Source organism: Pseudoliparis swirei, chromosome 6, assembly GCF_029220125.1.
Source record: "Pseudoliparis swirei isolate HS2019 ecotype Mariana Trench chromosome 6, NWPU_hadal_v1, whole genome shotgun sequence".
Lineage (NCBI taxonomy): Eukaryota > Metazoa > Chordata > Actinopteri > Perciformes > Liparidae > Pseudoliparis > Pseudoliparis swirei.
In genome coordinates, this window is record NC_079393.1 from 18,128,887 (window position 1) to 18,153,383 (window position 24,497).

The window sequence follows — 24,497 nt, forward strand, 5'->3', positions numbered from 1 at the left end:
GGGCTACTTTGTTGTGCTTTTAATGTAACAATTATTAGGAACATTTCTGAACCCAAATGAATTAATTTATGACAATATACATTTAAATTTCAGTTGTGTATTTGTTGGAACCAGCAGAGAGATTCACTTCCTGAAATGGTGCCGATTATCGATATCAAACATGGTGAAATTCAAATCATTTTGGAGGACAACAACCCAAAACACACAAAAGATCCTCTGAAATAGTTTGTAAACATGTTGTGAGCGTTCTCAGTGACCCAGCAATGAGTCATGGACAGTCTGGGAGATAGCTGCAAACCAATCTGGAATAGAATTAACAAACAATTGCATGCTTACAAAATTCATGTTACAATAAATAATAGTCAGGCATATAAATATACTGTGTGTATATATATTAAAATGTGATACAGTTTGATATAATACAATTCTTCTCCAATACGATTTTTGTCTCAGACTAGCCTCCTCAAAGAAATACAATCACACACACACACACACACACACACACACACACTAATGTATTAAGTCAGTGTTGCTCATAGGTGAGGGTGCGGCTGTTTATGAAAAACGTAGCAGGTTTCTTTGAAACACACTGAAACTCCAGTGTCTCACAAAAACAATGCCTCAAGTCAACTGCGCCTAAACAGGTGAGAGAGCGATACAGGTGGTAAAGTGTGTTTATCCTTCTAGGTGCCGGTACAACAGAGATAGGGAGAGATAGCAAGCTACAGAGAAAGAGATAAATGAAAGGAGAAGGAGGATCTGGAATCCAGCTGATTCACAGTATAAATGCCATTTTAATAAAACCAAAAATGTAACAATAGTTAATAGTAGTGCCTGCATAATCAAAGCTCCTCATCCGAATGTATACATGCGTCTGTGCTGTCAAAATAAGGGCCTATCATCTCACTCGCAACTCACTGTGGCGTCATATGAGGCAATAGAAAATGTGCTCGGATCAAAACAGTGGACCTTTCAGTCACATGATTAGCTCCTTGCATGTATAAAATATTTAAAATATTTAATATTTCAATTTACAGAACAAGACACTTATGATATTTCCTTTGTATTGCGAATACAAGTGTGAAACCGGATGTGAGCCATCCATGTGGTCTTCCAATAACCAAGCAATCCTTCCTGAGAGGCCTGTGTTTTCTAAAAGGGCCTTCTAGAAGGGCTAAGCAATATTTCCAATGAGCAGGAAAAGGGAAGTGCTCCATTAGAATATGTATCGCTTCTCTATTCCTGACACATCTGTACTGGGTTGCAGCCGTGTTAGCCATATTTTTAAATAGCGACAGATATAAATGTTACGAAGACTTAGTTCATCACTAGCTTTAGTCTGTGGTTCAAGACACGGCTAGAATATAAAAGCAAGCTAAAGGGAAGTAGGCTTAGCATGCACACTAATGCAACACACAGTATCTGACCTTTAATACTGTGTTTGTGAATACTATTCTGTCTCATTCAAACACACAATCGCACACCTGCAAGATTCTTACTCTGAAAGTCCCACTTTACACTTGAATACACTGCACATTTGTTACAAACTAGACGGTACTCTCACCAGTGGATTCCTTTGTGTAGAGTCACTGTAACAGGACTGGTTTCATGGGACGCTATTTAAAGAGAGCAATACTCTCTTAATACGGCCAACAGAGCAGGTGCAGCTAAATGGGTCTTAACTTACTTATGTCATCTGAACTGAAGATACTTACACCATATTGTACTGAGCGATTAAGTATATCTCTACGCGCAGCGCGTAGTGCGCGTAGAGATATACTTACTCCTGACTCGGCTGTTTTGGGTGAATGACATCACCTGCGACCTGGAGGTGTTAACCACTTGTGTGCCAAATCTTTTTTTTTTTTTTAAATTAACATTCGGGGCTAATTAAAAAACAGCCTAGTAACGCCACTGCTGCATGCTGCATAATGCATTCAATTGCATACACCAGCTTACTCCCCCTGCCTCTCTCTCTCACCGTAGATTCATGACACATCTTAAAGACAAAATTGGCAGTAGTAGTCATTACTTGTGAAGCTCAGAGTCTTGACATACGAGCGTCCCCTTAATTGTTTCCCAAAATATATCGACTTCCAACGATAGCGGGCGGAAACGCCTCTTAACTTTCGATTCAATGTGTGACGCAACGCGGATGACGTGGTGACGCAATATACTGAAATTCCACTTTTCCAACCAACCCATCGCTACTTCCGATCTGCAGGGGGTGTGTTTAGCCTTGTTACCTCTGAACTAAACGCACCCTAATGTGCCACGGAGATGCCGACAGAGTTGACCCCGCCCCCTGACAGCCAGGGGGCGGGGTCAACCCAACCTGACGTTGCCTCTATAACTTCAGCGACGATCCAGATCCGTAGAGCAGAGCAGCGCACCTCCTGAGCTATGCAGAGGTAGGGAGACAAGCACTCTCAACTCTTTCTCTACTTTTATGAATAGATTATTATATTATCATAATGTTTCTTTCTTTGTTTTTTTGAGAGTGGATTACATACGCTTATGTGTGTGTGTGTGCGTGTGTGCGTGTGTTTGTGTGTGTGTGTGTTTGTGTGTATGTGTGTCTGTGTGTGTTTGTGTGTGTGTGTGTGGGTGTGTGTGTGTATGTGTGTGTGTGTGTGTGTGTGTGTGTGTGTATGTGTGTGTGTGTGTGTGTGTGTGTGTGTGAGGGGTGTGTGTGTCTATGTTCTCTGCTATCTTGGCAAGTGTTTGATTGTAGAACGACGCTGATCTGTCATGTTTCCTCTCAGCCCTCCCAAGCCCCAGTTTGCCAGCTGGCTCATAGAGCAGGTGGAGACGGGCCAGTACACGGGCCTCCGCTACGAAGGCCAAAACAAGTTTAGAGTCCCCTGGAAGCACAACTCCAGAAAGGACTGCAACGACGAAGACAGTAAAATATTCCGGGTAGGTTCAATTGCCTCCGTTAAACGTGCGGTGCTAGTGTTATCTGGCGAAGCACGTCAGATAAATGGCTTTGTTGACATCTATCTGCCACAACTGTTGTAATGCTGTATGTTTTAGTTTTTTAAGTTATTGTGCTACAAACATTTCTCATAAGCATCTTTTGATGAAAAAGGACTTTCCTGTCATTAAAGATAATTCCTTCATGTCATTACTAGCCCAACGCTTTAAGTATGGCAGGTGACGACAGGGGCAGTTATAGCAGTCACTTCCACTTCCCCTGAGTAGTGGAAGTGAGGCACAGTAGCAATACGACAGTGGAAGTGGGGAGAAAAACTCTATTACAAGATTATAATCACAATTCAGATTGAGATTTATATCAGACTTCATTTCTGATGGCAGGACAGCCCCTTTGTGTGCACATGTGGACTGCAGAGTGTATTGAACGTGTCTTGGTTCACAGGCATGGGCAGTAGCAAGTGGGAAAATCCGAGAGTTCCCCAACGACAAGGCCAGATGGAAAACCAACTTCCGCTGCGCTCTGAACAACCTCCATGAGCGCTTCAAGATGATAATGGATAACTCCAAGAATTCGAACGACCCTCATAAGATCTATGAGATGATCAACACTGAGTGTAAAACAACAGTCCCTTTGTCCAAGCCTTCTATTTCCGCCATTTCGTAAGTGGATTGCAAATGAAAGGTGTGTTTGTTTTCTCTATCTGCAGACAACTATGAAAGCCTGCCCACACAAGACTCCCGGGAGGATTCTGTCATCACTCCAGATATCTACAGCTCCCCCGTAGAGTGCTTCCCCTCAGGAAACGAGGTGCCGTAATGTCTAGAGCGCACTTTCACTTCTCTGTCAATGGGTTTCATATCACAAATATTTTATTTGTGGCATTTGCTTCCCTTCAACACTTATTACATGCCTAAATATGCTTTATGCCCCCCACCAAACAGCATAATCTACTTCACACTTTCATGGCCTTGGGTCTTGGCAACCAGATATCAGGTACAGTGTTTTATGGAAAAGAGAATCATCAACGTTTTAGATGGTCTATAAAGAGGTTAAATGTTCTCTTATTTGCTTTGTATTGCCTCCAATAGAGGATCAGCTGTGTGCAGAGGACTATGGTCAGCACGACCCAACTGCCCCTGCATGCTATCCTGTAGCAGCTGAGAACCAGCCGCAGCCTCTACCAGACCAGCCTTCTTACTGTGACGGTACGTTCAGAAAATCAAATTCCTTTATTGAAATGCTCGACCGGAAACAGAGGTTTCTAATTGATTATCTGTAAATATGTGATCATGTTTTTGTTGTTGTTGTTATCCAGTAAATCCTGCACCAGTCCTAAGTTCACCTCTGCAGCATCCAAGTATTTTTGACCTGGAGATCTCCATCCACTACAGGAGAAGGGAAATGCTAAAGATGACATTGACCACGGCTCTCCTCCAGCTCCACTACCAGCAGGAGGCCCCGGAGCTCAATGGCCATCATCTCTGCTTCCCCTCAACAGACAGTCTGCTGGACCACAAACAGGTACAGGATCACCTGGGCAGCATTGTGTGTGGCCTAATTTAAGAAAACCCTTCATAAACTACTGAATTTAAAAAAACACCTGTCGCCCTTTGGCTTACTTTATGAGGAATATGTCCTACAGTTAATTTGTCATCGTGCATCGTTGGTCAGCAGTCTTCCTCTCCACTGCCTCGGCTTGCATATGACAGGTTTTCCTTATGTTGCCACCACTGGTGGACCAGTGGGATAGTGGTCAGAATAGTACCTTTTACATGATTGTAATATGTGCCAGTCTTATTATATTTTAAAGAAAGGCTCACATCTTCACCATGCCACATGTTCATTTGAGCATTAACTAACTGGAAGGACACGTTTCCAAACACTTCCGCTTTGGAAGAAGGCTGGCAGAAGTTTAAAGTAGCTCCTCTACAAATAACTTTGATCAGCTTGAAGTCAGAAACTATATGTTGTGTTAGTGCAAGAGCTTCTTTTGACACTCAACCCCTACGAACAGCCTTTCAACATGAAATATAGAAATCCATCACAGGAGAAAGAAATAGTGAATCTTTAGGGTTATAAAATACACTGCTGTACATTCTCAGTGTGCCAAAGTTTCTCTAATCCCAACTTTGTGAACACCAGGTTGAGTATACCAACCGCATCCTCAACAGCATCCAGAGGGGTCTGTGCCTGGAGGTACGGGACACTGGTATTTATGCCTGGAGGCAGGACAGGTGCCACGTGTTTGCCAGCACCAGTGACCCCAGTGTGGCTCACCCAGACCCAAGAAAGCTGCCCCAGAACACCGTGGTGGAGCTCCTCAACTTTGCAAAGTATGCACATGGTAGGTGGGGACATCTTGATCATTTCAACAAAAATAATGACTAATTGCCTCATATTCTTCCTATTACATTTCAAGTGAAGAGCGCTGTGAAATCAAATCTTCTGCATTGGGATCCGTTTCAGAACTGAAGCAGTTTAAAGAGAACAACGGCGGCTCTCCCGATTACACCATCAACATGTGCTTTGGCGAGAAGTTCCCTGATGGAAAATCTTTGGAGAAGAAGCTCATCGTAGTCAAGGTTACCCTCTTCCCTATTTCTCCTGACCTTCACCTGACACATACAGTATTTGAGATCATCTCTCTTCAGTTACGCATTCTCTTAAAGAGCTGTGCAATGTATCCATGCGTCTCTTTGTCCATGCAGGTGGTCCCTTTGATCTGTCGACACTTTCATGAGATGGCCCAGATGGACGGCGCTTCGTCTCTTCACAGCGCCAACGTCAGCCTCCAGATCTCACACAACAGCCTGTATGATCTTATTAACTCTGTCTTTGGTCTGCCGATGGATGAAGAGCCAGCACGGGCCGCTGCATCTTTTATACCTCAGTCCTGAACGTGATCTCTCACCCTGCTCGTATTCAAAGCTTTGCTCAAAGAGTAGCCGCAACTGATGACCCGGTGACGGTGTTGGGGTAGATGAAACAGGAAGACACAGAATTAAATTGGGATTGCATAATGGGCCATTGTTTATCCACCTTTCCTTTTAGGATTCTCTCCTGTTCACATTAGTCACATACGCATGTCAAAAATTGACATTTTTGTATCACTACATAGTGAGTAGAAATCCTCCATTATTGGACCGTTGCATTCACTGTAAATGTCTAATCATCTCTTAATACAAGGTATGGTTCAATTGATGTCTGCAAATGATGCTTTACATGGTAAATCCAGTGGTAAAATATGTTACGTTTTTGATTACATATTTATGAGCCTGTAACTATTTATATAGGTCATGCAGTGATATGATATATACATACATATATATATACATGTGTTTTGGTGATGTTTTGCACTTAAGAATTTGTCATTTTTATACTCTGGTCATTTTTGCACTTTTTTAACTGAATGTAGCTGGCAGGATATTTGAATTCAAATAAATAGTTTAACCTTTAATGTGCTCTCGGATCATTGCCTCTGTGCTGCCATGTAGGACTCTAGCATGCTTGGAAGTAAAATATAGATCAGCTCGAAACAACTAATACACAATCTTATCAAAATCAAGCTTTCCCCCTCCCCCAAAGAAAAGTTAAAAAATTGTGACCCTGAAAAGAAAATACAAATGACCATAAAGTGACAATGCGGTGATTACAGGCATCACTATAATAATCATAGTTTATCTTCAGATGTTACCACTTATCATTAACCATAATATGACACGGACAGAATAAGTATTAAACTGAGACGAAACCCCGTTTAACATCAGTGATTTATTATCATTTGTGTTCTCTCTTAGAAACACCGGCCTGTCTGATCAAGTTAATGCAGAACAACGGAAAATACATTCAGATAAACATGAGCACCTGTTTGTGTAGATTCTTCCACGACTCCGCCTCGTAGTGTGAAGCCGGATTAAACGTGGCGGCAAAGCACGCGTCCAACCACACGCCTAATCCCTCGTTAGTCTGCAATAAACTAGTATAGACTCCAAAATTATGGACATGCGGAATTAATTTCTCATGAACATTTTGGTTAAAGAAAGCAAAGCAGATCACCAAGAGTTATGTTAAAGACACAATGAAAAGGCAGTCATCATTAAGCTACGATTAAGAACTGCAGGTGAACACCGAAAAGACTTTTTTAATGTTCCTAGTAAAGAGCACGTGTTTATTTCCATCAAAGCAACCTTGGAAAATGTTGCGAGCTGTTCCATTGTTTTATGTATGACATATAGATTGAATATTGATCTCACAAAACCATGAAATTGTGCCATTAAAATTAACACATTAAATACAAAATGGAAAAACAAAATCTGCAGTTGAAATGTTTGTGTACATGAGCACCAGACAAGACAGTGAGAAAATATGTACATTACCTTTTTGAAAAAATAATGGAGATTGCAACTCTGTAATAATAAACATGAATTAACATGAACATTACCCTTTGTACTCCAAAATAAAATAAATCCTACATTCTGTATTCTAGACATGTAGCGTCCATTGATAAAAACTGTATGCCCAAAAACTACCTAAATCTCTTGCATTGAAGGAAATCTTGCATCATTCTGATTATCATGATGTATATTTATGTATTACTACTTTGGGACAAAAAACAGATATTCCTTGGTTCTCTAAAACCGGGTTCCTACATGGGTTGGAAAACAGATAACGATGAGATTCAAAGGTTTGTTCTGAACATAAGAAAACAAAATGTGCCTCCAGAGAAAAGGCTGCTCATTTCTAACTGCTGCCTGCATGTGCTGGACTAGCGTTAGCTCAACGCACACAGATATCAGAGAGAACAACATAACAGAGGCTTTAAAATACAAAACAAACCAATCAACTCTGAGGACTTCAATCATTTGTGTCAAAACACAGATGAAAGGAACATATAAGTGAATATATCAAATCTATATTATTTACAACCAAATCTAAAATTATTTAATTACTCTACTGATAAATGTTTCTACAAAAATTGCATAACAGTGTTGTTCCTTAATGATACAAACGTCTTTAATATGAATACCTTGCATATTTCTTTTAACCTCTTTTTCACCAACAAAAATGTTGCGACTGATAAATACACCTTCACTCTCACAAAAAAAGAAAACGCCACATGAAAGTCAAAGCCCACGCTGCGTCCCGGTGGAGAAAGCTCCGGATTGGATCGCTCCATGGGTCATGGAGGGTCTTTGAGGTTTGCCTCTTTAAGGCACAACCTCGAGGTCTCCCATTAAGCGTCTGAGCTGTAGGACACACGCCAGGTCTTGGCCGTGGCACAAGACATTATCAGGTGCAGCTCAAGTGAACCTCAAAACTTCCGTTAAGATAGAAAGCTCGACATGTATAGAAAATGTTCCATCTTGAAGCTTTGAGTACGCTTTAATCAACCTTGTAGAATGGGTTTGTCAGTTTGAGGACACTCCCAGTGGTAGGACAAAGTCAAAATGACGGATTAGTGTTTGCAGTGGTTGTCTAAAGCCTGCTTCCTCATGGGCTCATATCGTCCTCCTCTGGCTGCCCTGAGTCGTCTTCTTTCTTGTGTTTCCTAGCGTGTTTGTATTTGTCCACGTATGCCTTGACCAGATTGCCCACCTTCACTGGGTTGATCTCCCCACTCTTGCTGTGGCACACCTGATGACCAAGAGCACAAGATATGAATTCTCAGGAAAAAAACCCGCACTCAACTGATGACCTGAGACACGAAGAAATGCCCAAGCAAATTACTATGAGGGCTTCAAGTTATTGGTCGGCGCCAACACTTTCAGCATGGCAACATTTTGAACCCACCTTCTGGACGGCTTTGCGTACAATCTCTTTGTATTCATCCTTGTCGATGTCTCTCTTCTGGTAGAAAGGCTTGATGGCGAGCTTCACCTCTTCTATCGCCCTCTCCTGCATGTGCAGCTTCCTCAAATACTGATGGCAGGAGAAACATCAACGTTTCCACAAATATTAGTGATACTATTAGTTAGAAGGAGGCGTTATGAAACGTATTTACATCCAAAGACAAGAGGACTTGACAGTTCAAAGCTTAAACACTCAAAAGGTTCACCTGGTCTCCTGGTTCCCCATCAGACGTGGAGGAGGAACCGAGCGGACCACCAGCGCCTCTCTTGGCCGCTCCAGTGCTTTCCTGTTGAAGTCAAGGATGAGAGCAGAGTGACGAGACTAAAAGATGACACGCGGATCAAATACAAAACAAAAGATAGTTGCAATTGCAACTCACAATTTAAAATGTTGTGTTAATACAATCTATTGGCAAAAAAGGCTTCTTTTATATTTCCGTCCAAGATCTTATAAAGACTTTGTAAAGATAAATGTGATGAGGAATTTATGATGACATCAAATGTGTAGACAAAAGGTTAGATTTTCATAGGAAGTCTTTTACTTTCGTTTCATCCGAAAATACTTCAGTATCAGTATCAGTTTCAATCACGTGACCACACAGACAATAGTGTTCTTCTCTAGATAAACATTGCCACCCTCTGGATATTTAACCACATTGAACGCTTAACTTCTATCAATACTCGTGGCCAGAAATGTGAGGTTAACTGAGGACAAGGTTTTTCCTGCATAGAGAAAATTTGGGCGGGCGCCTACGCCGTTTTCCCGAGCGCCTATGACAAATCCCGAGCGCCTAAGGCAAAAAAAGTCTGCGATGAAAAAAAACAACAAAAAACTGTGTTCATCAGTGCATGTCAGCGAATATATTCTCAATAGTATGTTTCAAGTGGGCTACAGCCGAACCCTCGTTCTGTTTTGATCAATAGTAATCGAGTTCAGTGTTTTCCCTAAGTTTAGAGCTTCAGGGGGGCGGGACTAGTGCCGCTAGCCATGTTGGTGCCTTGAGCTTAATTTAACACTGAGGTGTGCTCTGGCGCACGCGAGCCGAGAAGAGTTGTTGACGGGGGGGGGGGGGGGGGGGGGGGGGTGAAGGGTGGTCAGATTTCACCCTGTTCTAATGGTAGGGGAAACACTGGAGGAGCGTTCCTCTCCGTCCTACCCGACTGGATGTCTGGCCTGTTGAAGATGGTCTGCGAGCTCCTTCCTGCTTCAGCTTCAATTTATACAGAGATAGCTCTATGGAAGACAAAATTCAGAAAATATCAAGATAAAGATATCCATGTTATCAACGTGCATGTCAGAAAGAAAATGCAAGTAAATGGGAACTTGTGTGCAAAAGTTGATCGAGAATCACTTTTTACGACTCAACTATTAACGTCAGTGAGGTGAGCACAAACTCCATCTAGCAGCAACACTTACTGCTCGCAGACTTCTCTGGTTGAGGCCCCTCGGGCTCCTGGATGTTCCAGGTAACCCTCTTCACTTGAGTTTTGGATTTCTCTCCCTCTGCAGTCGACGCCTGTTCATCCGTCTCCTCTTTTATTTCTCCCTCTTGTTTGACGGACGCAGCGCTGTCCTCCGTGCGCTCAGACTTCACATAGTCCAGGTTGTCCAGCATCACGTCGACATTAAAGTCGTCATCAGAGTCCGAGGGCTGCGGAGCTTCCTGCTTTACAGGGACGGTGTCCTGTTGTTCTCTGGAGGGCAGTAACTCCGTGTGAAACTCAGAGACGGCGTCCTGGAGACCGTCTGCTGGACCGGGTGTTGGTGTTGAAAATGAGGTGGAAGGGGTAAAGTGGCATAATTCTGGGGAACTTGGTTCGGCTTTAATTATGGAGATTTCAACGGTTTCAGTCTTGTTTTCAAACTTCTCCGTCTTGTTTTCAAATGTTTCAGTCTTGATTTCAAACTTCTCCGTCTTGTTTTCACACTTCTCCGTCTTGTTTTCACACTTCTCCGTCTTGTTTTCAAACTTCTCAGTCTTGTTTTCAAACTTCTCAGTCTTGTTTTCAAACTTCTCCGTCTTGTTTTCAAACTTCTCAGTCTTGATTTCAAACTGCTCAGTCTTGATGGGGTGTTCTTTGTTTCCCTCCTCCTCTACGCGTTCAGCTACCATCAAAGAATGAGTGTCAGTTTCTTCTTTCTTAATTTGTTTCGTGAGAGAGAATGGATTTTCAAACATATCAAGAGAGGTTTGTTTTTCTTTCTTGATTTTTTTTGTAATCGGCATCTCTTTCACCATTTCTGCTGTTGTGTCTTGGCTGTCTGACAAGGGGGCTTTGCCTTTTATTCTAAGTTCAGAGGTGGCAATCTTCTGTTTATTCACTGCGGCGGCTTTGTCCTCTTTGAGGGAGCTTCGGCTGATATCCTTCTCTTTTGTCTTGCCCTGTAATAGTTGTGCGTCTTTTGAGGACGAAACACAGGACCCTGAGGTTTTCTGACGGCTCTTCGATGATGATTCCTCTTTCCTTTTCTCTCTTGAGCTGGATCTAGACCTGTGTCTCCTCTTGTCTTTTGGCCGTGACTCCACCTTGTCTTTTGAGGAGAGAGACGCTTGTTGCAGTTGCGTGTGCTCTTTCCTCCTTTCCCTGGATCCGGACCTGGAACGTGATTTTGAGCGGGAGCGGCTATGTCTCTTGTCCGTTGATACCCGTCTTCTATCACAGTCTCTCTCCTTGCTCCTTTTTCTCATCTTATTCCTCCTTGAACGGTCTTTGCTGCTAGAGCTGGAACCAGACCTGAAAGTAATGACAGACAAAACCCTTAACTGAAGAAAACTACATGGTCCTCATTAAAAGGTCTCAACAACAGACGGTTACTAAATAGTCAATAACAAAAATATTGGAAATAATACAACATATTTACCTAGATCGCCTCTCATCTTTGGATCTGGACCGGGACCGGCGTCTCTTGCCGCGAGTCTTGTCTGGGGAATTGCACTGAGAGCTTTCTGAAGTAGAGTATGCCCTCCTCGTCCTCTCTCGGGAGCTTGACCGCCTGGAACTCCTTCCCCGGTCCTTCTCCTTTTCTTTTCGTTGACCTCCCTGGACTGAGGCAAGATGCTCTCCTCTCCCGTCTCCTGCCTCTGAACTGCTAGAGCGCTTCTCCTTTGCAGCTTGGAAGGTCTTCTTCTTATGGCCCAAATCTCTTGACGTGGAAGAGGATGTGGAAGCAGATTTAGTTTCTGGATTTAGTTTCTTCGTGGTGGGGTTCGAGCTAGATGCTGAGGAATTGTTCTTACAGTCAGTATGTCCACTCTCCTCCTCTAGAGTCTCTCTCTCAGTCTTTAAAAGATCCAATCTATGCTGAACCGGTGGTTTGTCGTCTGCCTTCTCTGATTTCAAACTTTTTAGTCTGTGACCAAACTTTTCATCTTTCCCTGTATTATCCAACCCTGGCTCGCTCTTAATTTTGCAAGTGGCAAGTAAGGAAGTTGGTTTCTGAGTCTTTTTGTCTATAAATCTAGATTCTTTTTCTACCTTGACATTTTCCTCTGCGCATCGGACCCTCTGTGGAGTGGTTTCAGGAGCACCATCTCTCCTTGGTTCTTCCTGTGAGACCTCAATTTCTTGCGTTTCAGTTTTCACAGTAACCAGGTCCGGCTTGCTCTTGACTAAACTCTTTTTGTTGCCCAAACTAAAAGCCTTCCCCTCATGTGTGGCATGTTGGGAGCTACGATCTAGGCTTGCGCTCTCAGCTTCATCGTCTGAGCTTCCCGAGTCTGACAGCGTGGGATCAAAGGGATCGTAGATATTATCACTGTCTTGTTCCGTACTAGCCAGCATACGTGGTGACAGCAGCATCCGTTCATCCCTGTGCAGCTGTCGGTTTTTTGCTTCATCTTCCTTTTTACGCCGATGTGTCGGCATGCGGCCTCCAGCAGCAGGGGATGACGAGCTGCTTAGCTGCCTTGACTGCCAGGAGTTCCCACTGGAGTTAATACGGAAGCTCACTGCTGATGAAGATGAGGAAGACGAGGAAGACAGGGAATAACGTGTTTGGCTGGCAGAAGAGCCAGAAGGGGACAAAGAAGTGGAGAATGAGTTGGAGAAGGTTGAGGACGAGCCGGCTCCATCAGGTCTCTGCCTCGGAGCCTGACTGTCAGCCCGGCCCTTTTGTTGGTCTAGACTTTGCTGCCTTCCCTTGTCCACGGCAAAGCTGTTCATGCCCGCCTCCGGCACGCGGTAACCATTACTACTGCTGCTGCTAGAATTACTTCCATTTCTCCCACCACTGGTGCTTTGATTGCTGCCACCTTGACCGGTGCCATCGTGTGCAATATCACTGCTCTCCCGTTTTTTTTTTGGTATCCTAGGAAGCACCGACACATCTACCCACATGGGCTTTGGAGGTGCCTTTTTAGGTTGGGACTGTGATAAGGCCACTGCCTTGCTCTTGGAGCTGGAGTCGAGCGTGGGGTGAATGGATGAGGAGGGGCTGGAGTCTCCCATTCCATTGGTTCTCAGGTGACCAGGAGGGTGTGTGGGTCTGACTGGGTGAGGTGGCTGCAACCTTGGATGACCTCTGGGTAAATCAGAATGGGAAGATGAATGGATGTGGCTGGATGAGCAGGGCGTCTGGGGGGGCAAGCGAGAAGAGCTCTGGGAGAGAGGTCTGTTCATCGACCTGTGGGAGGACCCTGGTAGGTCTCCATTGGAGTAGAGAGACGGAGAACTGTCTCCTTGGTTGGGTGACATCACTGGGCTGATCTGGGCGCTGACATCTCCTGAGCTGCTGCTGCAGCTTGGATTTGGCACCGATGGCATGACTGTAACACAAACCAGTTACAAAATATAAACACACTTAAGGAGTGGAATAATTATGAGTTTTGCTCAGCAAATGGTAACAGCAACCGGCTCAGGCAGTCCCAGTCAGCTGAGAGCGAGTAAGAAATGACCTCTTCCCAATGCGTCTCACCAGAGTGAAGGTAGTTTACATTTTGATATTCACTAACGACCTGCATTTTACATAAAGCATTCAGGTAGAAGTATTTTTTTTAGGATCATTTAATACATTTGTCCCCATTATTCATCAATTATTGCATACACATGTATAACATTTGGAGATACTAACTACAAAAGGCAACAACAAATGTTATTGATTTACAAAACATACACAAATAAGTAACAGGTGACAACATAAAAAAAACTTGGAATTAAATAAATTAGAAAAGGTACATAACAATAATGGGGAAGGAGAAGGCAAAAAAAAGAGAAGAAATAGAACTAAATAAGCGAAGGGCGTGCATCGTTTGAGTGCCTTTCAGGCTTCAGCTTTTCAGGATGGGTTTAGAATGATTCTTTCTATAGTAAAAGTTAATTTGAAGCCGTTTGATATTTAAAAGCTGGATATTTCAAAAGGAACATATATTTTGATAAGACATATGATTAAGTGAGAACTAATGTCCCGTTAGTCCCACAAACCACCAAGTGTCTTCAATCCAACAGCTATACATTAAATTTTACATTTCATTAAATCTTACTGGTTAGATTTTGTTGAAAAATGTGCCACACACACACACACACACACACTTACTTGGCTTAATAGCTTTAAGGGTACCATCCCGATTAATAACGACATCAGAGCTGTCCATCATGAGGACACTCTGTCCCGAGAGGATGCTGCCCAGGAGGTCGGGCACAGGAGCCACCTCCACCTCCCCCGCCGATTGGTGCACATTCATACCTCTCCTGTTAAGCAAAGCAAACCGTTAATTAGATCAATCATGTTTCTTTAGGATCCATTTTGCTAGATGCCATATTGATCACAGAGACAGACAATCTTTGGTTCTCTTAACTGATTAGATTGTTTTTTGTTTTATTTAAAATAAAAAAACTAAATATGTCAAAGCATAAAACCACCTTTACATTCAGCAGATTTAGAGTGCTAAAGTACTTTGTGAAAAAAATATATTCTCCCAAATGATGTACATTGTTACAATCTTTTCAATCAATCAACATTGGATGATATTATAACTAATATTGAGAACACTTAGGAACCTTGCAATCTTATACCATGCTGCAGTAAAGTCTTGGTCATATTAAGCATTAACATTTTATTTAGTTAGCTATAAATATCCTAACCTTTTCTGGATAACTAACCCTTACACTTCATGGCAAAAAGGGGACGTTACCTGGAAAGGCCTGCAGTGACTGGTCGAGCGACAGGCTGGTGCGAGCGAAGAGCGGAGCGAGAGATCCCTCGTCTCTTGGCCTCCAACAGCGTTGTAATGCGGGCCTGCTGCACTTCCTCCTCACCGATCAAATCAATACTGTAAAGTACAATTTACTTAATTAACACTGCTCATCTACATACAAATACAAACAGTGAAGTATACACAATCCACACATATGTGATAGTGATAACTGCATCTTAATGATTAAGAATCTCCCAATAAACTGAATTTGTAATTGTAAGTATCATAATATGTATTGCACATCCATGCTGCATAGCATCAAAGCAAAGCACACATCTGGCTGAAAGAATGCGTGGGAGCATTTTACACCATCGCTGATAAGAAAAAGCGTGGTGCAACATATGTGCTAAGGAGTTGGGAACACTAGAGCAGTAATTGAGGGGAACAGGCAACTATATCTATTCGTTACCGACTTATTAAACAATATATTTTTTAAATATATTGGAATTTGAATCAGCACTAGTCTCCTTACCGATCTGCAAATGGATCCAGGTCAAAGGGATCTCCATAGATAGAGAGGGATGCTGCACCGATGTCCGCACGCATGCTGCTCAGCGTTTGCTCCGATGGCCGATAGACGGTGGGAAGCGAAGAGCTCTTCTTGTCCTTTACAATCCTGAGATTATTAGCAATTCGGCTTCGAGGAGTGACAGCCTTTTTCAACATCTAGTGGGGAAACATAAGTAGTGTTTATATATTTTTTTAAAGCATCTTACAACGACATGATAAATGAAATGAATTGGTATTATTCATTATAAAATTGTCGAATGAATTATTCATGGTTCGCATTCGGCATTAGATTCATCGAGTGTAACATTTGAAATCAAATCATGTCGATCTCAAGACTAATGTAGATGACACTCACCAGACGTCTTCTGGATTTAGTCTTTCTTCCTTTCCTCCTCTTGACTCTTGTACCGGTTTTACGCTTAGCGGAGGAGTTCTTCCTTCTTTTTACCTTTCTGCACTTCCCTGTTCAGTCATTCATAAAAGTTATCTCACGTCAAAGACATCATTTTTTGGCCTCATAACTAGCTCTTGCTTTTCCGTCCACTACATCTGTTCATGTTTGCGCATGTGATTTTGTTAACCAGCTGGACACTATTGTGAATTAGTAAGTGTGTGCTAACTTACCAGTCTTGCGCCTGCTACTAGAAGGGACACGGGGTGTTAAATCCCGTATATACACAGCCGTGTTGAGCCCAGACACCACGGCATTAATAGTATCATCGAGCCAAGTGGACTGCATCAGATACGTGGGAGCCAACTAGGAAGATAAAGTTTGCATTACTCCACTAGTTCACTCTTAGAAATTACTGCTGTCCAAACACAACTCCAAAACACATGCACTGCTCATTAAAACACAAGCATTTCAATCAACAATCAAACACAACAAATGTCAAAACCACGTCATCATTTCTGCTGTGGGCAGAACTAAAGTATGTTAACCAACCGCATAACTCCATGAGTTATAAATGCAATCATTAAATATATCTGCACGACAACAGACATTGGGAAACATCAAGACGCTTCTGCAAGATTCAGCCTGTATTTATGCTGTGGTAGGTAGTTAGAAAGTAAGCGTCACGCCTCATGCCAAACCTGCGATGTGCGTGCCTGTGTGATGCGATGTCGGTTGACATTAGCTCGAACCCTCTCACTCTGCTGAGTTCGGGCGATTGCTCTGGTGGGACCTGCAGCACCATGCTGGAGGCGACTGGTGGCAGGGTGGGCAGTGGAAGGTAGGCTCTCTGTATCGCTCACATCTTCAGCTGAAACCCCTGACACAAATATAATTGTTATACAATGAACAAAGGTATAGCTAAATATGTAGTTTTAAAAAATGGGAGCAATTCTACAAAGAAAATAAAAAGCAAACAAAAAATAGCAGAATTTTCAGAGTCACACGATAAAATACGACAATTTATCTTTATTCCTGTCTGTAAAGGACTAACAAGTCCAACTATTGTTTGAGAAATGTTTAGGACGTCAAACAACTTGAAGGCGTACTTATGTGACGGTTGCTGGCTACACACTCGGGGCAGAACCATTCCTCCACAGGAACAGAGTTAAGAGGTGGCGTGAGGCACTCCATGTGATACCTATGGAACAAAAAGACATTAACACATTTCTCTGATTAGAAATCTGAAAAAAGGCTGAAATAAAGGCTAAATAAAAGCTGACTTTTAAAACCCTAAGAAAGGGTTATTTATTTTAATAATATCTATCTCACCCAGAATCACAGCCATCGCAAAGCAGGAGACGGTCCTCACGGTCACTGCCCCCACACACCTCACAGCTGGTCTGCTCCAGGTCCAAATCTATTATTTCCTCTTGCCCTTCCTTCACAGGCTTTTGTACTGTGATCTGAAGGAAGCAGACATCACAAATCCCACATAAACAATCAGCCCACATGCCATGACTTCCATAGCGTGAACCTGCTTCACAAATGTTTTAGAAGTTATGCTAGGAACAAAGACGGAACACACTCACCATTTTCTTCACTTTTCCTCCATAACATTTTCTTAGGTATATGCTGTTGAAGGCAATACGGTCTACGGGACATGAGTTTGCATTCTATATAGCGGAGAGAACAAAAACATTAGAAAATCAGTCATCAAACTTTCTCTACCACAGTTGCAAAATATTTACCGTTAATCAAATTATATGAAGTGCTCTCTAACAAAGTGCTTTCACCTAGGGCTCATACAACATGATGTGAGACCCACCTTGGCCCATGCAAGGATGCAGTCAAGACAGAAGTAATGCTCGCAGCTCTCTGGTGTTGCAACAGGCTGGCTTCTGAATGAGTTAAGGCAGATGGGGCACTTTTCTGTGTCCTCATCCGAGCTGGTTTCTGCAAGATCAATAGAGGGTCCCCCAAGAGCTCCATCCTCTGCAGTAGCATCTCCCTCCTCATCTGATAAAAATGGGTAAAAATATATTGTAAATGTACTATACATAGTATATTGAAATGTTATTTCAGCACAAAGTAACACATAACTCAAAGTATTGGAAAAATAATGATATACTTCACGCCAAGTGTATTGCAGAAGCTTATTTTTTCTCTTACAGCAAAAACAGAGTCTTCTTACATTACAAAAAAACAATATTGTGTGGGTTGAATCTAAAAATGAGTGAATTAAGTTTATGTTGTAATTACATAAACTGTAATCAGTAAAAATAAAGTTGAGCAAAGACTACTTAGGCTTTATGATGATCTTCTAGAAGGTTTGTCACTCTTACCATCCTCCTCTTCATCATCCTCATCATCATTCTCTCCATCTGGGTGACTCTCCTCCTCTTCCTCACCACTGTCAGATTCTCCCTCCTCAGACTCCTCTTCACCACTGTCTGAGTCATCTTAGAAGAACACAAATGCACGAGGTGTTAAAAACATTTGGGTATGTTCGGTACCGTACTCTTGTTGAAGTGAATGACATGTATGTATTCATAATATTCACCAACTCCATATCTTAAACATAACAAACATGTTACAGAAGCTACCTGAGATGGCCCACAATGCAGTCCTTTTGCCTTTGCTGTGGGACGCGCTGCGGTTTATCAGCTCATCCTGGCTGTCATCTTCATCCATGGCTGAGCATCAGAAAAAACACCCAACAATTTATGGACAGCTGCACTTTCAAGGAATCCTTCAAAGATGGAACAGAATTTCAGATAGTGTTTACAAAACAGAAAACAGGAGGTAAAAGAAAGACATTCAACCAAAATGGAAAATTGATATGTTATGAGCAGTGAGATGATCATTAAGCATGTGCTCTAACTGGTCTACTGAGAGTCATGACTTTAAACAGCCAACCCCAACCGAGCAAGACATTCTCACAACTCGTGGGTAGTTCAGAAACTTCCAAACAGCAGCTTTAAATGAAACGAATCATGCAACTAATTTGTATCGTTTGTAGACAAATAGGGAAATTGTTTGAAAACATCAGCTCGTCAGCTAGCATCAACCTGCACATTATGCTGTCGCTACATTTGTAAACAAAGAAGAAAGCGCTGCACCAAACGGAGTGTTTCCTCTGCGCCTCGGATGAAATACACATGCGGTATATGTAGCGTATATATAGAATAAAAACATATTGCACTGACAATAATTTGGGACTAACCTTTAAAAACAAATGATGCTAGCATGTAACATTCGCTTCAGTGTAGCGTGTTAGCTAGCCTCACAATGGCTAAATTTAGCCAACGTTAACGACAAGCACCTTCAGACCCTGCGCCCATGAGGCACCCAGTTTGTCATGAAACGTCAATGTGGCGTCACACACATTACTCATTCAACCGTCATAGTCGCAGTGTCCTAACGGAGCATTTCATAATAATTAAAAACCTACCAAACTCAGATAATTTGCTGTACTATCTGAAGTCTCCACGGTGGTTGACTGACACCACCGGCTGGCTGGAGACGGAAATGGCAGAGAGCACTCAGACGACTGAGACTCTTAAAGAGACAGTACTGGTTTAGGTGAGCTCGGTCACACAGGAGGCCGCGTGTGAATCAGAATCAGAATCAGAATCAGAATCATATGATGCCAAGTACGGTGGACATACGAGGATTGCAATACATCTTAGACGTAACATAAAACAATAACAAATATTAAAAAAACAATAACCATGGAAACATATGGTAAATAACAAACAGATACCAGTACTTGAAAACAAGTGTACATTTTTTGAAATAAAAGTGGCATGTGTATTTAAGAGAAGAAAAGGTGTGCAAGGGTGTTTGAAATTGTGCTGGGGACGTAAGAGACAGAGTGGGGCTTAATATATCTATAGATATATATATATATATATATATATAAAACATACACTACATTATATATATAGTGTGTGTATATTAGAGTTTGTTCAGTCACATTAAAGATAATACATGGACTCATAACACATTTCAAATGTCCTGTGGTGCTAGTTTTAGACCATAGGCTGATATTTTACATTTGAAAAGAAAGCACATTATTATTTGTTCTACAAGGATCGTTTATATACTGTGAACTACACATAATAGTGATGGAACGAATACTAGATGGGATTTTAAATATCCACACTGTGTATTCTATAGATGTAAGTAATATTAACAAAAGAAAAACACATACTTGCAAAAACGGTGATTCAAATGACGGTGATCACCTTCACACAGCTGGCCTTGGTTACAGGAGGCCAACATGGCCTGTCGTTAGGAGTTACTTCAAAGTACACGTCACACTACTAAACACACTGGGTCAGTCTAAAGGTGTGCATGGTGTTTGAAATAAGTTACACTGAGACGATCTGGGTCCAGGGTAAAACATTTTGTATGTGTTAATCATTATACATTTTGACATGGCTGTATTTAGCCATAGATCCATACCCTAGCTTCATACTAATCAAAACGTAAAATGTATATCTTTATTCCAGGTCGGCCACAAGCCACTAACATTCAGTGGCCTACAAAAAATGAGTGCCGCGGTCGCCCCCTAGCGGTGACTCTGATTAGGCACAAACCAGCGATTACATAACGTAATGAAATCTTGATGTGCTACTTTATGTCATGGGGTTATGTGTATCCTGGCTGTGAATAATCCGACAGTGTTTACTTTAGACCAGGGGTTCCCAAACTTTTTAGGCCACGCGCCCCCTTCTGCATCCCGACCGGGTTCACGCACCCCCAATCCCCCACACTTTTCTTTTTTTTGCTCCGAGAAGAGTTGTTGACGGGTACGGGGGGGCGGGGGGCGCTGGGCTTAGCCCAGAGGAGTGAAGCAGCGAAATTTGTAGACATAGAAACACTCTCAGACAGAAGCTTGCTGTTACGTGCGCCTGCTGCCAGTCTGACTCCGCTTTTTTGGGTGAATGACGTCACGTGCGACCTGGAGGTGTTAACCACTTGTGTGCCAAATCTTTTTTTTTTTTAATTAACATTCGGGGCTAATTAAAAAACATCCGGGGCTTTAGCTTTAGCCCCGGATGTTTTTTAGCCTAGGGACGCCACTGAGTCTCACGCTCAATGCGTGAGACTTGAGAGCCCTAAGAATGTTTAATATTAATTATTACACCATTAGACCGCCATTACATTTTTCCTCTCGCGCACCCCCTAGAGACAGCTCGCGCACCCCCAGGGGTGCGCGCACCACACTTTGGGAATCCCTGCTTTAGACAGTCAAAAACTTCCCAGAAGGAAGCTTTAGATTTAGAATAGACCAACCTAAACCTCAAAAGTTGATTCATATTATCCAGAGCAAAATAATGGAAACATGGAAAGAAAAACGTGTTCCAGCTGACGAGTTGAAATGGGGGTCAACTATTTTTTGCATACATCTAAAATATATATATATATATTTTATATATATATATTTTTTTAACAATAAATAACGACGAAAATTGTTGTGGATAATAATATTACTATATACATATGGTATTATATTGCAATGATCTAAGCGAGTAATACAGTACAATGGTATTGAAGTTCCCAATCCGCCTAACTTTTGTGTTGTCGAAATTCAAAGTTGAACCAAATTCAAATATGTATTGCAGTTTCAATTCGCTTTTATGCTCTACAGTTGTTTTTGCTCGTGGAGTCCTAACTCTCTAATAATTGAGTTCCTCTTCATCGCCCTCCACCTCCTCCTCCTCCTCCTCTACCTCGTCGTCATCATCAGATCAGATCAGTCACGCTGCATCCTTGGTACGTGCACATCCACACTCCGCTCATGGCAACACTGTCCACAAGTAGGTCGAGTTCAACCACTTCCCGCTGTAGGGGTAAGGCGCCCTTCGTCAAGCCGGCTGACATTACGCGTATCCCGCCTCCAGCAGCAGCTGTCGCGTCACATGGCGTCTATTTGGGTGTAAAGAAAACTGTGTCACATTTCTGTTTGCAAAAAATATCCCGTGAGGACAGGAAACTGATAACAGCAGAATGGTTTATTCCTAATGTAGGACGTGCAGAACTGAACGCGCCGCACCCCAACATAAGTCACAAGGCCAGCTGAGCTGCTGGCCTCATCGCACCCACCTCCATGTTATTTCTATTCGTCGATTATCGAGAATGGGCGGGCCGCTCGTCTTCAGCGCGGCCGCCGGTTGGCTGTGCTTGATGGCAGTTTCTGTTTCATTTGCATAACCAGGTCGGGTTGCAGATGCAGGGTAGGGGTAGTGCAAGTAACTGAACTTCTGTCTCGGTGTCACTATATCATCAAAATGCACCGAACTTTAAACATGCACAGTGATTTCTTTTTGAGGGAAAAAATCATTTGGATGTTTTGATTGATAGTTGAATGGGTCTTATCGGTGGAAATTAAATGTGTTTTTCTTTTACAATTAAAACATAAGAAAACTTGGATTCTGGTAAGTATATCTCCCTTTATCGGACACTATTCTTTATTCTATATGCTGTGGATGAATAGGCCACAGCCAACATACCATTACTGTTAGATATCATTTCTCTTTACATATTTTACACTTGTCAGATGTAACTATTTTTTTTTTTTACTTTCTCATTACAATTGAAATGGAAAGCATTTTTATGTATTTCGGCAGCCAAATATATAAAGTGAACCACTCAGCTTTCATTTCGAATTACTTCGGCTACAGTTTGTTACAGTTACAATTGATGATGATTAGATTTGTGATTTATTTAAATAGTTTAAAAATGTTGTGTTTTACAAATTCATTTAGATAACATTATTGTATATGCATAAGTGATGTCATTGGAACATAAACCACTAATCTCCTCACTTTATATTGACTATGTATATATGATATATGACTGTTTTATTACACCATTGTCTGTGCTCCTCCACAGATTGTGTGTGCTTATGGTTATGATATCTGAGATCTAAAAGGAGGTAAGCCACTGACTAACGCACATTGTGCCAGTTTCCATATCCACTGTGCGTGTGACAGCGGCTAACCTGGTTTTGGGAACACTTCTCATGTGTGGCTCGTCCAAGGCCAGCCACAGCCGGACCAGACAAACGCCTCCATCTATAAGCAGTCCCCCTTGACCATGTCCCATGCACTTTGCTGGGACAGGCCAGCTCAACATGACTGCCCGCCCAGCAGCAGTCTCCATGTGTAGTGTAGCCTACTTCCTCCTATATGTTCACATCCTGTATCCTTATGAAGGGCCAGTGGCGTTGCAGTGACGCCTATCTATTGGTGAGTGTTTCTTTTTCAGCTCTGTGGTTTGACATGATAATCATCGGCCATACTGGTTCCCATTTTGAGGTCAGGGGTTTCTTGAAGTGGTTGCTTGGGGGCCCCACAGCCAATATGAGCGTTATACTATAAAAACACATAACTTAGTTATATAGTAATGTGTCCACCCCTTTACAGTAGAATAAGCTGTTTTCTAGTTTGTAAGTGTGCCGCCTGTAATGCAATCCAAGTCAATTGTATCCAAACATTCTGTACCATGTGTCTTTGTAATATGTATCCCTCAAGTGAAAGTAAAGTTTATTCTCAAATAAATGTTGGCATCATTTTGTCTTTCTGTTTTGCATTTCTTGGTGTCAGCGAGGATGTTTAATTTCCATTAGTGCATGACTCACTGTGACACAGAGGAATAGATAAGTGCAGCATGTCAGACTCATTAACTTGTGGCTCCCATTCATCATCATAATGTGCACGTGCAGATGCTCACTCGTCCAACAACAAGAAGGTAGTTTCTGCCTGGGATATATTTGCATCAATCAGTTATTAATACAAAAGTCTTCAACCGTTTAGCTTTGCTAACCCTTTCACGTCCGACTCCTTCCCAAGAAGATTTGCTATCATTGTATGAGCAATGATGATAAAACATCCCAACACATCATGATAATCTGTGAACGTCCCGTTTACGAGATTGGAGTCTCCTGGGTTTAGATTTGAAGTGGGAGAGGATAACACTGGCCGAGTGATTTTGACTTTATAAGGGATCATTGCTTCCAATGGGAAGGTGGGAAATACAAAGAGGAATACTTTGTATCTTGACTTTGGAGTGTGCAGAGTCCTTCATGTCCACAGGTAGGCGTCAGTGCTGCACCATGCTGTGGCCTTGTGCAGACAGCAGGAACTCGACGGCTTCACTCACCCCCACCAAGCCAGACAGATCTAAACCTTCTCAGTAAAATCTAACTATGTAATTAATCATAATGTCTAAACCGAACACGTCACATACTAGTTAAGCATGCACACAACAATGGCCCAAAGTGGAAATGATTGATAGGAAAAATTAGATTCTCTTTTTTAAATGTTTTATATCAATATATGCATATGTTTAAATGGAGGGAAAAAAATGTGTCTGCTAGTAAGTGAAACCAGATGAGAGTATTTATAGAGATCGGCAGGGTTTCACTCCGGGGTTAGCCAGAGCACAAGGAAGCCCACATCACTCACTGGGTAACAGCCAGCATATTTACTCTCCAGGGTAAACAAACAGGAAAGGGTTGGAGGACAGAAGTGGTGTGCAGAAGCTCGACTTTGTGCGACTTCGTGTCGATTCGATCATGCCGAGGTTCGATTAGTCGGCGAATA

The 24,497-nt window shown here is 42.2% G+C and overlaps 2 protein-coding genes and 1 long non-coding RNA gene across 8 annotated transcripts; 2 read left to right on the forward strand and 1 right to left on the reverse strand.

Annotated features, from left to right (window-relative positions):
• The first annotated feature begins 2,316 nt into the window (after positions 1-2,316).
• Positions 2,317-6,395, forward strand: irf7 (interferon regulatory factor 7). 2 transcript variants are annotated; one of them, XM_056416447.1, is made up of 10 exons: positions 2,319-2,411; positions 2,766-2,919; positions 3,380-3,551; positions 3,645-3,745; positions 3,880-3,931; positions 4,027-4,143; positions 4,254-4,459; positions 5,081-5,282; positions 5,405-5,520; positions 5,647-6,395. In XM_056416447.1, the coding sequence occupies exons 1-10, from the start codon at positions 2,404-2,406 to the stop codon at positions 5,833-5,835; spliced, it is 1,317 nt and encodes a 438-aa protein (XP_056272422.1). In that variant the 5' UTR covers positions 2,319-2,403; the 3' UTR covers positions 5,836-6,395. The 2 variants fall into 2 exon arrangements, with proteins under 2 accessions (XP_056272423.1, XP_056272422.1); XM_056416448.1 differs by lacking the exon at positions 5,647-6,395 and having other exon boundaries at positions 2,317-2,411; positions 5,081-5,286; positions 5,405-5,506.
• A 295-nt stretch (positions 6,396-6,690) lies between these two features.
• On the reverse strand, positions 6,691-21,845 carry phrf1 (PHD and ring finger domains 1). Of its 5 annotated transcripts, none has more exons than XM_056416442.1 (19): positions 21,624-21,845; positions 18,489-18,634; positions 18,228-18,344; positions 17,711-17,901; positions 17,475-17,558; positions 17,215-17,348; positions 16,992-17,083; positions 16,584-16,762; positions 16,116-16,248; positions 15,847-15,953; positions 15,454-15,647; positions 14,919-15,056; positions 14,321-14,475; positions 11,651-13,553; positions 10,205-11,523; positions 9,945-10,021; positions 8,994-9,074; positions 8,729-8,857; positions 6,691-8,572 (listed from the first exon to the last, which is right to left on the reverse strand). In XM_056416442.1, the coding sequence occupies exons 2-19, from the start codon at positions 18,574-18,576 to the stop codon at positions 8,429-8,431; spliced, it is 5,265 nt and encodes a 1,754-aa protein (XP_056272417.1). In that variant the 5' UTR covers positions 18,577-18,634; positions 21,624-21,845; the 3' UTR covers positions 6,691-8,428. The 5 variants fall into 5 exon arrangements, with proteins under 5 accessions (XP_056272417.1, XP_056272418.1, XP_056272420.1 ...); XM_056416443.1 differs by lacking the exon at positions 21,624-21,845 and adding an exon at positions 20,099-20,119; XM_056416445.1 differs by lacking the exon at positions 21,624-21,845 and adding an exon at positions 20,099-20,117 and having other exon boundaries at positions 18,489-18,578.
• A 319-nt stretch (positions 21,846-22,164) lies between these two features.
• Positions 22,165-23,471, forward strand: LOC130195555 (uncharacterized). Its single transcript, XR_008832083.1, has 2 exons — positions 22,165-22,328; positions 22,786-23,471. It is a non-coding gene; the product is annotated as an uncharacterized LOC130195555 (long non-coding RNA).
• Positions 23,472-24,497: the final 1,026 nt, after the last annotated feature.